We start from the raw sequence: 16,410 nt of genomic DNA on the forward strand, positions 1-16,410 counted from the left end.
AGTAGTACAGGTGGGGTCCAGCTGTCTGCTTCCCGAGCCCCATTCCTGTTTCTGCTTTTCAGCCAACGAGGCTTTTCGTTCATGCCCCGCGGCTCAGCCCTCGGCGCCTCTCGTTCTAAAATGTTCAGAGTGAGGGCAAGTGTGGCATTGGTCCAGGCCAGCTGCCTCTGAGCCTGGAGGCCTGGTACCTGGGCGCTGTCTCCTCTCTGATCTGCTTGGCTTTTTACACTTAAAGTTTGCCTTTTCAAATGTATCTTTTAAATTTAGCTTCTTGACATCTGACTTTCCACTGCAGCTCATGTGTGTCCCAGTCAAGGAAGGCTTCCAAGGGTTATTTGCGTGTCAGAACCAGCGTGTGATCACATCAGCAAAGAGTAAAGGATTAACCTCCCTGAATGTTATACTCAGTATTTCTTTTCTGGGTAAAAATGTTCGGTAGGTTAAGCTGCTGCTTTTGAAAACGGTTTTTCTCACAGATTTTCTTTTTCTTTTCTTTTTTTCTGTTTCCTTTTGTTTCGTTCTTTTCTTCTTTTTCTTGGGGGAGGGGTGGTAAGAAACACCATTTTTGCGAGCTTAACCATTTTTCGGTTCTGACAGATTTCTTTTTGCACCCCAATCTGTGAGAGATTCACAGTGGTCCTCTTGGAAACCCAGCAGCAGATTTTGTGACGGCTTCTCCTGTGAACTTGGCCTTGCGTTTGGGGTAAACAAGGGGCCTGATGGTCCCGTGGTTAGGACGGCCACTGAGAAGCCCAAGCCTCCGGCCTCCGCGAAGTTGCCCAGGGAGAAGCTGGGGTAATGCGTTTCCTTGGGGAATTGTTCTGACTGCCGGTGGTGGCCTTTCTCTTGTAACCACGGAGCTGGCAATTCACAGAGCTGTACTTTCTAGTCCCCTTTAAGCGAGGAGCCACTCTTTGGTCTACTCTGTGTGAAGCCTGCACAAAACCGCAAGGCCCTTCTAGTGCCTGCACCGTGCTGGGCTGTAGGATGTGACTGTGGGTTGGTACACTCTATTCCACAGGAGGAGGTGGCTTTTAGTAGACCGCTTCCCCCTCTCCTTCTGAAGCGCTCTCAGAAAGTTGGCCAGACACCCACCCGCAATTGATCTTAGCTTCTCGAAGCAGATTCATTCACAGGGAGGACTACACCATCCGTGTGTCCGTTGTAAAGAGCCCCTGTTCCTCTGGCGGAACCTGCCCCAGAAGTCACCTGTGAGCCAGTCATTCACATCAGGTGTTTGCTGTTGTCTCTCGAGAACTGTATGTTCTCGTAAAGTAGACATGCCTCATTGCAGAGCTCCAGGGAGGGGACGCCAGAGCCCGAGCGGTAGGTGAGAAGCACCCAGCCACAGCTCTGCTTCAGTTACTGTCTTTAACTGGGTTCAGGCAAAGCAAAACAATATACCGTGGTTCCTCCAGAAAATGTAAAAAGGAAAGTTCTGTTCTGTGTGACGGTTTTTGAAGGTTCACGTGCCTGCGACCAGGTGAGTATTTCATTCTTTTGGGTGAAGCACAGCAACTTGTTCCTTTTCAGTCATGGAGAGAACTCAGGCAAGGGGGCCCTGGTTTGGTTCTGCGAATCGTCCGTGCACCAGCATCCCTGGAGTTCCCCCCGGCAGCCCTTTCGTGGCTGGTCTTGGAGGAGGCATTTCATTATAGTATCCACGGTCCTTGCTCCGGTTAAGGCCATTTTACTGTCATGCTTTTTAGTCACCACATTTAATTTTTTTAAGGTGAAAAGCAGAAAGATTGGGAAAAGAATATCTTCTGATGAGAATGTCACAAGAGTTAATGTGAGTCATGGAAATTGAGATTTTCATAAATTGCAATCCTCAACCAAATGCTTGTGGTAAGGAGCCTGTGATACAAGTCCATAAAATACAAAGATGTGACAAAGATAATGTGAAAACTTTCACGGAATATGGTTGGAAAGGAAAAGTGAATTTTTAAACTAGATCAATGGAATGGTAACACTTTCAACATAGTGAAGAAATTGTGTCACTAGGGGTAGAAATGTCACTGACAATAAATAAGGATAACCCAACCTTTTTCTAGTTAGGAGATCAGTTCTACATAAAAGGCTGTAATGACTTGCATTGATACTCGAAAATAGTTATTTTAAGTCTTTTATACAAAAAAAAAAGTCTTTTTAATTAACAAGCCTGGTCTTAAAGACAAGCTTTGGAATAAGTTTAAAATATTCAAATGCGAACATTGAGGCAGAAATCCATGGGTTGTCTCCTCTCTGGACTAGAAAACGCCCATTTAATCCTCCCCTTATAGATTTGTGCAGGAGATTCTTATGGGAAAAGTCAGTTTATTCTTAGGGGCAGAGCCAAGAAGATACGGTTTTCTTAATGATAATTCTAGCACTGTTTGAAGACATTCTTCTGGTACTAGATTTTGTTACTAACTCTCTAAAGGCTTTGAGAAAGAATTTTGACTCAGTATGCGATTCTTTGTCAGAACAGGCTTGATTTTCATTTCTCAGGCCCTGTCAAGTGCACAGATGTTTCCAATAGTTCTGATTACTCTGTGAGGGGCTGGAAACTCCGCGCCAGAAAGAAAGTCTAGCTTCATTCCTCTTGGCAGCCGCGTTCTCCCTTCCCACCCTTCCCCCACCCCCAGAACACACCACGTGGCTTTGAGCAGTCTGAAGAGTTCCTACAGTGGGAGAAGGAGACCAGCACAGGCCGGTGATGAGGGAACACGTCTGAAGTGGAGCTTCCCAGGGCCGGGGGTGGTGACACGCGGGGACCACGTGCACGAGCGGGCCCAGCAGACGGGCGGCTTGGGCCGAGGGAAGGCTCCATGGGGAGTGCAGGCCGGGCTCCCCACGGGGCTTGTTCACGGGTCACATTTTCCCTGGGATGGGAAACATTCCTCCTTTTCGTTACAGGGATTAACCACTTCCATAACGTGGGGTTTTACGAGGAAAATTCTTCTCCGGGCTGGGCCTCCGCTGTTGACCTTTTAACATTAGCATCTTCGAGTGTTCACAGAGAAGTGTGTGAGACTCAGCATAGTTTTTCCAAAGAGAAGTTTGTAAAATTTAGAAGGGGGTTAGTCACTTGGGGAAAATGTCCTTTGTGGCCCAGCAGAGACAATTCCTTTTGTCGATATTTGTTTTATTTTGGAAGAGTTTTGTTTTGTTTTGCTTTCTGTGGTTGTCAAGTGGACATGTGTTTCTTATTCTAAATATCTGAACTTTCTCTGGAAAGACAGGAGGGCAGTGGAGAGCATGGAGCGTGACAGAGGGCCGGCAGGCAGCCGAGGACGCTGCAGGGCCGCGAGCCCGGGTAGGAGTCAGTTCTCTGCCGGGGGTGGGGCTGGGTGGCCTCTCTGGAACAGGATGTTTCCCGGCAGCAGGCCTGGCCGCCCCTTCCTCCTGCACATCGCAGCTCAGCCCGGCGACCGTCTTCTCTTCTTCTGTGGTCTCTGTGCTGATGCCCAAAAGGGGGACAGGAAACACACAGGCAGAGTTCACTCCCGAAGTCACAGAGGAAGAGCCCATGTTTTGTTTTGGTTTTCAGACAGCTCATTTTTACAGCAAACCTATCTTACCTTTTTCACTTCAGCAAATGTGTGGCCACTTGCTGGGTACAAAGCCTGCTGCTAGCTTCCTCTTACAAGCTGTGCGCCGGCCCTTGGCACCTGGGGCCTCACACACTGGGCATGGAAAGGTCGCAGAAGAATGACACAAACCTGCTTTCTGGTGCGGAGGACACACACACACACACACACACACACACACACACACACACACACACAAAAGCCTGGCTCGTGTCAGACTTGAGACGTAATTTGTTTAAGGACAGAGTGCTAAGACGGTAGACACAGGAGCAGCTTCTCAGAGGGATTTGACGGGGGCTGAGACGAGAGCAGCTGGGGAGGCGAGGGCTCCAAGCAGAAGGGCTCACAGACACAGGGCATGCAGGACCCACCTCAGAAGGAGGACATGGCCGCTCTGGGCTGTGAAGCACGGGAGAAGCACGAAGCCTGCCCGGGGAGGCGGGCTGGGACCCAGTGACGGGAACGTTGCGTCTTACACTAAGGAATGTGTGCCTAAGGTTCTTGAACAGGAGGGTGGCACGTGTGAGCATTTTAAGAAGGGAACTGTGGCCGCAGTGTTCAGGTGGTTTGGAAGGAAAGCCTGGATGGGGCAGGGCACTCAGGGGACCAGTGCAGAAATCCAGGTGAAGTGATTGGTGTGGGCGTGCTGACGAAGGGAGAAGTCAGAAACACATTCTAGAATCCGACTGACCGTGTTTCAGGGGTGCAAAGGAGTGTGGTTGACTGCGATACCGTTACCCAAAGGGCAACGCTGGAAGAGAAACAGATGTGAGGGCGAGTAATGAGTCACGTCCCAGACTCACTGCTTTGAAGGGATGGGGAAGCAGCAGGCCCGGATGCCTGCTCGGAAGTGCCCAGCACGGAGGCTACGGCATGCAGCCTGAGCCTGGGGCTGCCCGGATTGGAGGGCCAGAGGGGGTGGGCCAAGGACGGGGAGCTGGTCACAAGGTTCTCCTCCAGAGGGGCGATAGTGAGCATACCTGTGAGCTGTCCCCAAGGAGCGTTCGGTCGAAGGGAAGATGCACAGCAAGCGGTCGTGAGAAGGCCCTGCACCTGTTTTCCAAGCAGAGATCATGGAGTCGGTGCTCTTTACAGAGTTCCTGGGTGTGCTTCAAAGGGCCCAAGACTTAGAAGAGTTCGGACAGAAAATGGGAGTGAGCTGAGAGGAGGGAAGGAGGGAAAGGCCCTTCAGGCCAAAAGCCACGTGGCACGTGAGGGGTCAGCCGGTGTCCACGCAGCATGTGGAGGGACGTGTTGAGGCCTGGGGCGGGGAGGGAGCCCGGGCGGAGCTGGGGTGGGGGGCAGCAGTGTGGGGCGGGGAAGCTTGCGCTAGGGAGTATCCTGGGGGCTGGCGAGGGCTCTCGAAGGCTTTTGGAGAGAAAAGGGCGTGCTCCGCCTGTGCTTCCGGATGCTGCGCTCCCTCCTCTGCGGCTCTCCTCCCGATCCGGGGGGCACAGGCGCTGCCCCGGCCGCACTGCTCTCGCCAGGCCGGAACCGACCTCCAACTTTATCACCGTATTTCGCAACAATCCCCCCAAAGGCCTACAAGCAGAGTTCTTACTAGTTTGCCCTAAGTTTAAAAATGAGTACAGTTGACCTTTAAACGGGCGCAGTGCCCTGGTCCACTCATATGTGCGTTGTTTTTCAATAAGTACATATATGTGCTGTAAATGTATTTTCCCTTCCTCATGATTTCCTTAATAATATTTTTTTCTAGCATACTTTATTGTCAGAATACAGTGCATAAAACTTATGACATACAAAATACGTGTTAGTCAACGGTTCATGTCATTGGTAAGGCTTCTGGTCAACGGTAGGCTACCAGTCGTTATGTTTGGGGGGATTCAAAAGTTAGACGCAGATTTTTGACCGTGCAGGGGGGTCGGCACCCCTAACCCCGACGTTGTTCAAGGGTCACCGGTACGTGGCACTCTTTGAGAAGGGACATATGTCTCAGGCACAAAAGTAGTTGGACACTCTCATGGAAAACCATCAGATTCTGACAGTGTAACACACAGAAAATCATTATTATACATTAGAACGTGAAAAAGTAAATGTTCGAGTGTTTCGAAAGGGACGTAAATTAAGGGACAGGGAAACGGGACAGCCCTCATTCGGCTGGTGCCCGGCGCTCTGACCCAGCTGTGGAACGGGAGCCGAGCTCCCGGCCCAGGCGCCAACCTCGCCCGCTGAGGGCCGGTGGCTTGGGCTCGCTGACCTGTCCCCTCCCTCCCCAGCTGTCCGGCGGCTGTGAGCTGACGGTGGTGATCCACGACTTCACGGCCTGTAACAGCACCGAGCTGACCATCCGCCGTGGCCAGACCGTGGAAGTCTTGGAGCGGCCCCATGACAAGCCTGACTGGTGTCTGGTGCGGACCACCGACCGGTCCCCCGCGGTGGAAGGCCTGGTCCCCTGCGGCTCCCTGTGCATCGCCCACTCCAGAAGTAGCATGGAAATGGAGGGCATCTTCAACCACAAAGGTAGGAGTTCGCGGGCGTGGATGGCAATGACGGTCCTACTGGAAATGACACCGGTGCTTCTGTCCCTGCTCCCTGCAGCCTCATAATAGGTACGATCCCTCTTGGTCACTCGTGCCCCAGTCCGTTATCCCTGTGTCTCCGGGCCTTCTTAATCCATCTGGAGCTGAGATGGAATAAGGATTTCACCTGTCACTCAGAAATAATGAAGCATCGCCTCATTTCCCAAGGCCGCGTAATAAGATAGCCGGTTAGCGAAGGGCAAGGGGGCTGTTGTTGGGGGCCAGTGCCATTCATAAATGGAGGAGACAGAGAAGATGCTGTTCTCCTCCAGGTGGTGCTGGAAACAGGTAGGGGAGGTGGGACCAGACTCAGCATCTTCCTAATCAGGTTTTCACATTGTGGATTCTTTATTTTGTTAGTGTTCAGTGCTAGACAGTCAAGCATGCAGGTTCTGAGAGTTTGTCTTTATAGCTTGATAAAGTGTCTTGGGGCATCCCAGACTCCCCAGGTTCCCTGCCTGGAGAGGGAACGCAGCTGGACCCCCCGGTGGGGAGGCTGGCCAAGTCAGGCAGGGCTCAGTGTCAGGGGTCTGCAGCTGTGACAAGAGAGGTGGCTTTTGAAAAAAATGCTTTTCAACTGAAATAACAGGGTATTTGAACAAAACGGCATTTGGCACTGGGGACTCCTTTAGAGGCAAGCAACTGTAGCAAGGCTGCTTTTCCACGTGTGTCTGGATGGGTCAGTAACGAGCTCCCCGCGGGAGTATGAGAGTCTGTTTATCCTGAATGTCCAACATGGTTGCTGCTGGACTGATGTGGCTTGAAGCGGGACCTGTCTGAATCGAGCTGGTCTGCAGGTGCAAAATACACACTGGATTGCAAGACTTACCATGAAAAAAGAATGTGTAATTATTTTATAGTCATTGCAAACTGGTACTATAACATACTTTATAGGGTGGGTTAAATAAAATGTATGATTAAAATTAATTTCACCTGTTTCTTTTTACCACTTAAATGATGGCTACTAGAAAAATTTAAATTACATACGCAGCTTGCACTGTGTCTGTTGGACGGTGCTGGTTTAATCTCTTATCTTACTGAGGAGCTAATTTGAGCCTTTAAGACCTTTTCAGAAACACTGAGCTATAGCTTCTAGAAAAATGCAGAATGGGTAGAGTTTATATGCTTCAAACTGCATTAGGTCAGTCTTCCTTTTTCTGTCATGCTGGCAGATGGCCGATTCTTCCAGATCTGGGGGTCAGCGGTTGGTTTACCCTTCCTGAGAGAACTCCACTATACTCTGCAAAATCCAGTTCTTTTAATTTTGGAACATTCCAGTTGCTCCCTCCGTTGGTCAGCTGTGCCCTCTTTTTTTTTTTTTTTTTTTGCGCGGCGCGCGCGCCGCTCTGTCCTCTCCCGTTGCGGAGCACAGGCTCCGGACGCTCAGGCTCAGCGGCCATGGCTCACGGGCCCAGCCGCTCCGTGGCATGTGGGATCTTCCCGGACCGGGGCACGAACCCGTGTCCCCTGCATCAGCAGGCGGACTCTCAACCACTGCGCCACCAGGGAAGCCCCTGTGCCCTCTTTACATTCATCCTGACGCGTCCTGCAGACCATCCTCTGGCTGCTGAGGGGTTAGTCATGGCGCTGAGCTAAGTGAAGCTGCACAGGAAAGAGCCGATGACTCGCCCCCTCGGGAATTACAGGCCCGACCATGTTCCGGATCCCTCGGGGCCTAAATGTGACTGTATCATCACCTCAGTAAGCAGCTGGAAGAATTAGGCTGTGGTGTCTCCAGGGATCCAAAGAGAAAGGCAGGGAATTTCCCAATTTTGCCCCGAAGCTGAGGCATCTGCTTGCAATTACGGGGAAGCTGCCCCTGAGTGCCAGCAGCCTTGGACCTGCCCGGCTGTGGTACCGAGTTCTGAGTTCAGATAGCGGCTGGTGCTGGGCTACCCGTTGGCCCATCGCCTGGGTGTTCCCAGAGTTGCATAATGTAGTTAAGTCCTTGAGTCTGAGTTGAAAAGGAAGTACAACGTTTTTTTCAAGTTCGTCTATTATATGCAGAGGAGCCCCGGTGAACTTAAGCTACAAATAACGTTTGTTCTGAAAGATTTCTTTTCACATGTGCCTTTCCTGTGGTGTGTTCTCTACTTCCTGGTGTTCGCAATTGCAGGCTAGCCCAGCAGAAAGAACCGTGTATTTATCACACTTGCCTTTGTCCTGAAAACTTCCTACAGAGGTTGGGTTTGTGCTTGTCTTCTGGCTTGACTCCCATTCACAGCCTCTTCTCTCTGACGTTCTGTGACTTTCCGGCACCTGAGACGTCACTCCTCATGAATCCTCTGCTTACTGAGAAGGTGTCTCTTCGCTGAGTAGAACCTGTTGTGAACTAACAGTCGGTTCATAGATTGGGGCTCGGAGCCTTAGGCACTGTTCTCCTCCTTTTCCGAATTTTTGTTTTTCCTGTAGTGCAGGGAAGCTCTTGAGGTGGCCTGTTCCTGGCAGTGTTGGGACTTGGGTGGCAGATGGGGGAGGGAGGATCCTCCTTGGGCTCTTGGACAAGCGTCTGCCAGAGCCTCCTGTGCACGGTCAAGTCCAGGGGATCGGGCAGTGACCCGCGGCTCCGTCTAGAAGAGTCTTCATCGGGTAGTCGGGGCAGCAAGGGGCGAGGGTCCAGAACGAGCCCCAGGGACTGCGGGAAAGAGGCCGCCGCCCCCCTGGGGAGCAGGAGGTCCCCAGGGCATCTGCTTGGCGCCACAGCTCCCCTCCTGGCTCTCGTGTGCAGAGGACCGCGGGCTGTTCACGTACCACTGCGCGCTGGGCCAGCGGGGCTGCTGCTCAACCGGCCTCTGCTGGCGCGGCGGCTCATTCGGAGTCCTTTCCGTCTGAGAGCCGGGCTGGGCCGCAGGGCCACTGCAGGGAGGGGTCCAGTGCGGCCCCTCCTCTAGAGAACTGGGCACCCCGCGCCCCCCAGGCCTCCTTCTCAGGGTCGCGCGCGCGGGCCATCTGGCCTTTCACACGCTGCAGAGCTCCGGAGCGCGGGGGCGGGGGGGGCGGGGTGTCGTGATGTCTCGTCCCTGGTCACTCGCTGTTGATCTGGTTCCTTAAATGCCTGTGATTCTTGCTGCTCTGACCTTCCAGGTGGAGGAACAAGCACATTCGCTAATCTCTAGTCCCACAGTTTTCTCAGCCTTAGTGCCTCAATTTGTTCACAACTCCCCAATCCAAGCACCTTAAGTTTCCAGGTGAAAAACATGCCTGTTGAGATTAAATGTCTGTATTTGGTTGTGTGTGATATTTAAGAATCGCAGTGTGGCTGTGAGGATAAATACTCAGGTCAGCCCAGAGGGGCCCATTACGCACTGGGACCAGCGCCCGGGTCGCAGGCGCTCTGAGGCGTGGCTGCAGTTGGACGTCTGCTGGACGGCACGAGGACTTAGGATTTATGAGCCCCGGGCTCCTTGGATCATGCTCAGTTTCCCTGGGTGATGTCGGGGGAGGATAGAACATCACTGATTTAAACGAACAAGAAATATAATTGTACAATTTGTTCTTCAGGAAGATATTTTTGGGTCTGAGGCTAGACTCCAGTGTGGACATGATTCAGGGGAAAGGTCGGTACGGGAGGGTAGCCGTGGAGCGGCGTCCGTCGACGGGCAGCCTCGGTGTCTGGCTCTCATCTTGCCCTGGCCGCCCTTCTCCCCTCTCACAGCCTCTCAGTCACAGGCGGCAGGCAGGCAGGCAGGCAGCAGCCACAGTCAGCAGAACGGGGCCTCTGCAAGTCCCTGTGCCCCTCCAGCGCGTGTGTGTGGTTCACACCACCTCCCACCGCAAAGGTTCTCCTGGTCTGGGGCCCGGTGAGTCCGCCGAGCAGCCGGATTGAGAAGCAGTGGCCCCCAGACCCCCGCGTGTGGCCATTGCTAGGCTGCTGATACAGGGTCACGGAATTATCTTTAGTCTCTCGGAAAATCCAAGGGATTTTTCTGTCCTACTGTCTCAGCGTGGACAGCGGTCACTGTTCTCTGTTTATTTACTTTAGTGTTGGTCCCAGAAAGTAAACAGGAATATCAGAAATGTTTATATTCCCGACGAGGCCCGTTCACCGCATCCCCTTTCTGGTGCTACCCTAGACTGAGTAGGTCAGCTGTTCTCTTTCGTCACAGCCAGAACTACCATACGTGATAGTGTTTGAGAGCTTGGCTCCATGGTTCGGGGGTAACCCAGCAAGCATCCCTGGAGCGGTGCAGGGGCCCTGGATGGGCAACAGTGCCCAGCGTTGGCGGTGAGAGGGTGGGAGATACTCAGTAAAAGTAGGATTGTCCCGGGTCAGTAACCGGGCAGAGTCGCATCCCGAGCTTCCTGCAGGACGCACGCCTGAAGCGCGTCGTGGCAGCCTTTGGACTGTATTCGCTTTTGTTAAGGGTAAAACAGTAATCTGCCATCAGTCTTGAGGAGGTCCTTCCACTGTCCTCACACCCGGATTATTGCATCTGAAAGACTGCCCATGTGACCGTCATGGTGTCACTTGTCAGTTGAGGTCTTCCACTGCCTGGCCTGGCCCAGTTGGAGTTGCGCTTTTAGCCACCACTGAGTTGTTTTTTGCTAAAATTCAGCTTTAAGAGAAGACATTTCGGGGGTGAGAGTGATGTTTTATGGTGGAGCCTTTAGAAGAGGTGATGTGTTGAACTCGCAAGGTCTGTGCTTTGTGTCAGGAGGACCCGAGTTCTGATTCCATCTCTGTCTTCGGTGACGTTGCAACCCGGGGCCTGAGGTGGGTGGCAACGGGTGGTCCCTGAGGTCCTCCCCAGCTCTGACGTTCTCAGGTTCTGTTTCTCATGAGGCCTTTCTGAATGAAGGCCAATTCCAAACCTCCCCTTTTTCCTTATGCTGACCCCTAATGAGGTGGCCAGGTCGTGTTTTTGCTAGTTTGTTGATATATTTAGGAGAAAATACCCACTTAGGAACCTTAGCCTTAACCTCTCTTGAAGTTGTTTATAAAGTTTTTCTCTCTGGGATAGTGTATAGGTCAGTACTTGCATTTCACTTTGAAGAAGCTAAAAACATGATTTTTTTTCCCTCTGAATTCTTCATTAGAAAAACAGAGGAACAAAAACATGAGAAATAAAATTTGTTGCTTGCTAACCACTTGGGCCTCTACGCCCTGGGGCTTTGACTCAGCACACCACACTTACTGAAAAACGACGTTCCGGAAATAATCCCCTGTGGTTTCCGATTTACCACATCACCTACAGAAAAGTGGGTACCATCAAAATCAGGTCAAAGAGAAGACCCAGGAGTTATCTTTCATAAATGCAGTGATATGTGATTGATATCAGTGAAATGGGACGTTTTCTTTACTCCAAATGAAAACTAGGAAAGTGAGATTTTTCGTGAGAAACTACCTGAAATGTAGGCTTTTCTCTGGCTTCCACGTTGGGCTGCCTCCTTGTCTCTCAGAACTCTGCCAGGGTTTTCCTATCCGTCCTTCTCTCTGCCTGAATATTTGACTCCCCAATATTCAGTCACTAGACTGTCCTCCCAAGCTTTTGTGACTGGTTTCTTTCACTTAACATAACGTCTTCAAGGTTCATCCGTGTTGTAGCCTGTGTCAGAATGTCCATCCATTTTAAGGTTGACTCTTACTCCACGGTATGGACAGACGCCAGTTTGCTGTCCATTCACCTGTCGATGGACACTGGGGTCTGCTGTCAGTAGCTGCTCTCCTCCAGTCTCTGCTTCCCGTGCACTGGGGAGGACACCCAGACGTGGAATTGCTGGATCATGATAGTGTTGTTTTTAATTTTTGAGCATGCCTACCACATTTTGGTACCTTTATCTAAAGTGTATATTTCAAGCATATTCTCCTTTCCATCGCCACCGTTGCCTCCTTGCCACTAAGTCTCCCAGCCTCACTTCTCCCCCTCTTCTTGCAGCTAAAACACAAATCCGGTCATACTGTGCTCCTGCTTAAATTCCTTCAGTGTCTTGCTGTTGGTCACAGAATAAAATCCAGTTTCCTAACATGTGCCACAAGGCGTGGCTCGTGTGCACAGGTACGCACACGATGAGTGCACACATCCCCTCTCTCTCCCCCTGGTGTGGTCGTAAAGTAACGGGGAGCGGGGGTTTTTCCTGCCTGACACTCCTGTCCCTTCTCACCAAATAAAAAATCCTACAGGAAAATATGAATGGATACAGTGAGTCTGGCGGGGGGATGAGGGTGCAGTTAACAAGTATTTCAACACAAAGGCTAACATCAGGGTAACCTGAGAAAGGCCCCATGAGATGATGAGCTCCAGGGACCACTAAAGACACACAAGGAACCTCATAGGAACTCACTGAAAGAACTTTAAAACGGTTTAGTAGGAGCCATGGGTGCAGTAATAGTGCTGAACTTATAAATGTGATGGAGGGAGGTACAAGTAACGCAGGCTTTAAGCAGCAGGGTTGACGAGGGGCAGAGAGCCTCCACCCACAGCCGTCATGGAGAGAAGGGACCCTGAACAGTGGGCACGAGAGCTTTAAATGGAGGCCTGGGGACTGGGACTTCCCTGGTGGTCCAGTGGGTAAGACTCCACACTCCCAACACAGGGGGCCCGGGTTCGATCCCTGGTCGGGGAACTAGATCCCGCATGCATGCTGCAACTAAGAGTCCACATGCCGCAACTAAGGAAAGTCCGTGGGACACAACTAAAGACCCCAAGTGCCGCAACTGAGACCCAGCACAGCCAAAAAAGAAAAACGAGGCCTGTAACTTGGGGGGAAAGGAGCCTCAGCAGTGTTCACAGGCCAATAAATGAGTACGGTTCATCGTAATCCACTTTGTCCAGTTCTGTTCTGTGTTTTTTACTTTAAAGATACACACCTTACATAGATGAATCCATGGGGCCACTGCTCAAAGTTGTGAAAAATGGACATACCATTTATACCACATGCAATTTCTTAGAACGAATGAATGGATGAAGTGTCCCGGTCCCAGACCTGGAGGTTATAAACTCCACATCTGATTCTCAGGGTAACCACTGGCACGGCCACTAGGTGAGGATAAAATTAGGGCACCCAAGTTGCAGTGCGTCTGAGCCCCTGTTGCCCCCGCTCCAGGGCTGTTCTCCTCACCTAGCCTCTTCAGCCTCCCTGGCCACGTCGGGGCCCTGTGAGGTCGTGACTCTGCCTGCTTGCTGGGTGGCGCCCACCACTGCCTGCCCCTCAGCTCCTGTGCCCCTCGGTCCCGTGCCGTACAGGTGAGACCAGGTGACAGGACTTAGCAGAGGTTTGCAGATAGTGGAAAAGTAGGACTCCGATGGCCACTGGTGCGTCATCCCACAGGAATCCCAGGCCCTGGCCTCACCACCTGCGTCCCCAGCCTGTGCCCGACATCTGGTTTTGGCTGACCCCCAGCTCAGGGGCACTTTAAAGCGGTTTCCCTGTTTGGAATACAAGCAGTTACTAAGATTCCTCACCCCCATCCAGACCACCTTCCCAGTTCCTGGGACAGCATCCGCTCCATGCAGCCCAGCTGGCAGAGGGACGCCCCATCCTGGGAGAGGAAGCCTGGCCTCTGTGCATGGGCCAAGGCCTCATCCTGTGCTCTCTCCCCAGCCCCCCTGCCACCCAGAAAAGCAGCATCTCTGCAGATGCTCAGGTGCTTCTCTACCTTCGATAGAAATCTGTGCACCCAAAAAGGGAGCTCCCGGCCCCAGGCCTCTGGCGTTTCTTCAAGGATATTGGGGAAAGCTTGGCTCACATTTGTTCAGCCCAAATAGATCATCTTTCCCAAGTCATGAAACCCTCCTCCCCAAGGACGAGCCTAAGTCTCCTACCACTGATGAATGCTTATGACTTTTTAAATGACGTGTATGTTTTCGGAAAACGTAGGCATTAAAAAGGCTTTAATAATGTTAAAATTTTTAGTTGACTATTTTGTGATTCTGCTGTATTCAGACATTTGCTTAGTGCCAGATTGTCCCCGTTAATCAGAAAACACATCCACCCCAGACACACCAATGCATAGACGTTCGAACCTGTATCTGCCCACACGTTCTTTAAGAATATATATAATGGAAGATCTGTATATATATTTTTTTTAATTAGCTTGGAAAAGAGCACTTTTTCGTCTGTTTGAACAGCTGCTTATGTAAATCCCTGTGGGAAGAAAAACCGAGGAACAGACAGTTGCACCAAGAACAAAGGCTTAGTCTCTCCCCTGAGCCCTGTGGATCCGGGGCTCGCGGATCAGCCCGAGGCCTGTGATTAAGGAGCGCTTTCCATGCAGCATGTAATTACGGAGCCTCACAAGTGGGCCGTGACTCTCGTGAGTGCTTCATTTTGGAGGTATTTTCATGCGCCAACTTTACGTGAAAGTGTTTATTAAAACAGGAAAAAACCATGAGCAGGTATTGACGCCATCCATATTAGCTGATCACAAAAAATTATATATATAGCAAAGCCATAAACAATGAATGCGAACAGCATCTTCCCACAGCCGGTCATGACACAGTGTTCAGGGAAAGGTATGTAATCAGGGGAGAGGTGATCCCCAGGGAGAATTGAAACGTGTCTTGTTCGGGGTGACTTGGGGCCGGGCGGGGTGTCTGCTTCCTGCCTCTCTGTGGACTCGACGGTTTTCACTGCCTCCTTTCTGACACGTACGCATACCAGACTTTGCGATTTGTTAGACAGACTGGGGTTTCTCTTTTAAATTTACTGTGATCAGCGCCTGCAGAAGCTGTGAAAAATTACAGGGAGATGATGTGCTTGGTAAGAGGTTGTTCAGTAGCACAGTGTGCTGGTTTCCTTACGTATTTTGAAAATGAATAAATGCTGTACCTGCAGGGGATGTTCACGTATGTTTCAGTCAGAGTCAGTCGGCACTTCTTTCCTGATGGTATTTACTAGATCGTGGTTCTGAGGACACCTGATAAAACTGCACCTAAGCACCCATGGGCAGGTGTGGGCCAGAAAAACTAAAGTGTGTTTGGCTCTGGCTTCTACGTTCCTCTTTCTGTTCTGAGAAATGGGAGATGATTTTGGGATTCTTTTGTGTGCCTAGAGCTTACTTTCCCATCAGCAGTCCGAATTTTGAAAGATTTGACTGTAGATCCTCATAACTGAGCTGCACACGGCAAGGAAAAGGGAAAATACCTTCAGAGATCCTGGCTGATTCAGAAGCAGCGCACCCGGAAAGCTTTAGAATCACGTGTCCCTGGTCAAATCTGATGGAAGCTGCGGTACCTAGTCCCAGAAGAACGAACATCGGTACACAACTTTTATGTACGATTTCAGCGACGCCACATTCGTAACTTCTTTTCTAAAGAAGGGAAGAAATAACAAATTTTAAAACTTATTTTTAGATGTTTTGCGTGGTTCAAAAATAAAACTGAAAAGGTATAAACTGAGAAGTCTGGTTCCCACAGTCCCACTGGCCATGTAGAGATCACCATTTTTATTCATTCCCACCTTCTACATCTGGCACTGTGTTAGGCACAGATAAGCATGTATTCATTCCTCCTTCCGTTTTCCTACATAAAAGGTAGCGTATTTTGCCCCGGCTTTGTCACTCAGCCATACCTTTTAGGAATGACTTTAGTACGTGGAGAGGTGCATGCCTCTTCCTTTCTCACGGACAGGAGAGCTTCCCATGTGCACGTGGCTTAGGTTAGTACCTAGTACAAGGCTGAGCACCCCAGGTCGCTTCTGGTCTGCTGCTGTTATAAAGAGAGTCACAGAGGATCACTGTGTGTATGTGTCTTTTCCTTCATATGCAAGCTTGTCTATACAACGGAATTCTACAAGTGGGATTGGTGGGTTGAAGGGTCAGTGCATTCATGGAAAACAGACTTTTGAAGAAGAGTCACCTGCATCATAAATTAATCACATCAGAAAAAAAATCACAGTAAACATGCTATTTAATAACATTTGCTTTTACATATTTTTTATTCTTGATCAGAGTCGTGATGTTTGCACTGTACCGAACCCCTTGAGCTCTCTAATTTCATCTTACCCACCTAGGAAAAAAAAAAGAAACTATCCCCTTGGAGTGAGAGTACTCTTTAAAATCATTCATGTAACTGACATCAGAAGTTTCCGTGTGACTCCTGTGAGATGCGATTTTGGTGGACGTTTTCCCACAGAGCTCTGCACAGGAGCGTGCAATATTAATGCAGATAATGTTTCACCAGTGTCTGCATTTGACTGCAGACTCAGTCAAAGAGGTGCAAATTAGGGGCTTGACACTAAATGTAGAGTGGTCGTAGTTTCCAAGGAATGGGTAACTTCCCGTAGTGTGTGTCTAAAAATAGCTTTTTGTGGCGCTTCTGTTTTGCTTTCCACCTGAGCCAGGCTGCCTCTGAATCCAG

General features: G+C 50.6%; 1 protein-coding gene across 4 annotated transcripts in view; it reads left to right on the forward strand.

Moving 5' to 3' along the window:
* TRIO (trio Rho guanine nucleotide exchange factor) overlaps window positions 1-16,410 on the forward strand; it is a 363,915-nt gene that overhangs the window by 278,789 nt on the left and 68,716 nt on the right. For all 4 annotated transcript variants that reach the window (XM_027125334.1, XM_027125333.1, XM_027125336.1 and 1 more), the window contains exon 34: window positions 5,810-6,053. In XM_027125334.1, coding sequence (XP_026981135.1) covers window positions 5,810-6,053 — 244 coding nt within the window. The remainder of the gene's footprint in view (window positions 1-5,809; window positions 6,054-16,410) is intronic.

The sequence above is a fragment of the Aethalodelphis obliquidens genome, unplaced genomic scaffold (genome assembly GCF_003676395.1).
Source record: "Aethalodelphis obliquidens isolate GAN/ISIS:26980383/991018 unplaced genomic scaffold, ASM367639v1 scaffold29, whole genome shotgun sequence".
Classification (NCBI taxonomy): domain Eukaryota; kingdom Metazoa; phylum Chordata; class Mammalia; order Artiodactyla; family Delphinidae; genus Aethalodelphis; species Aethalodelphis obliquidens.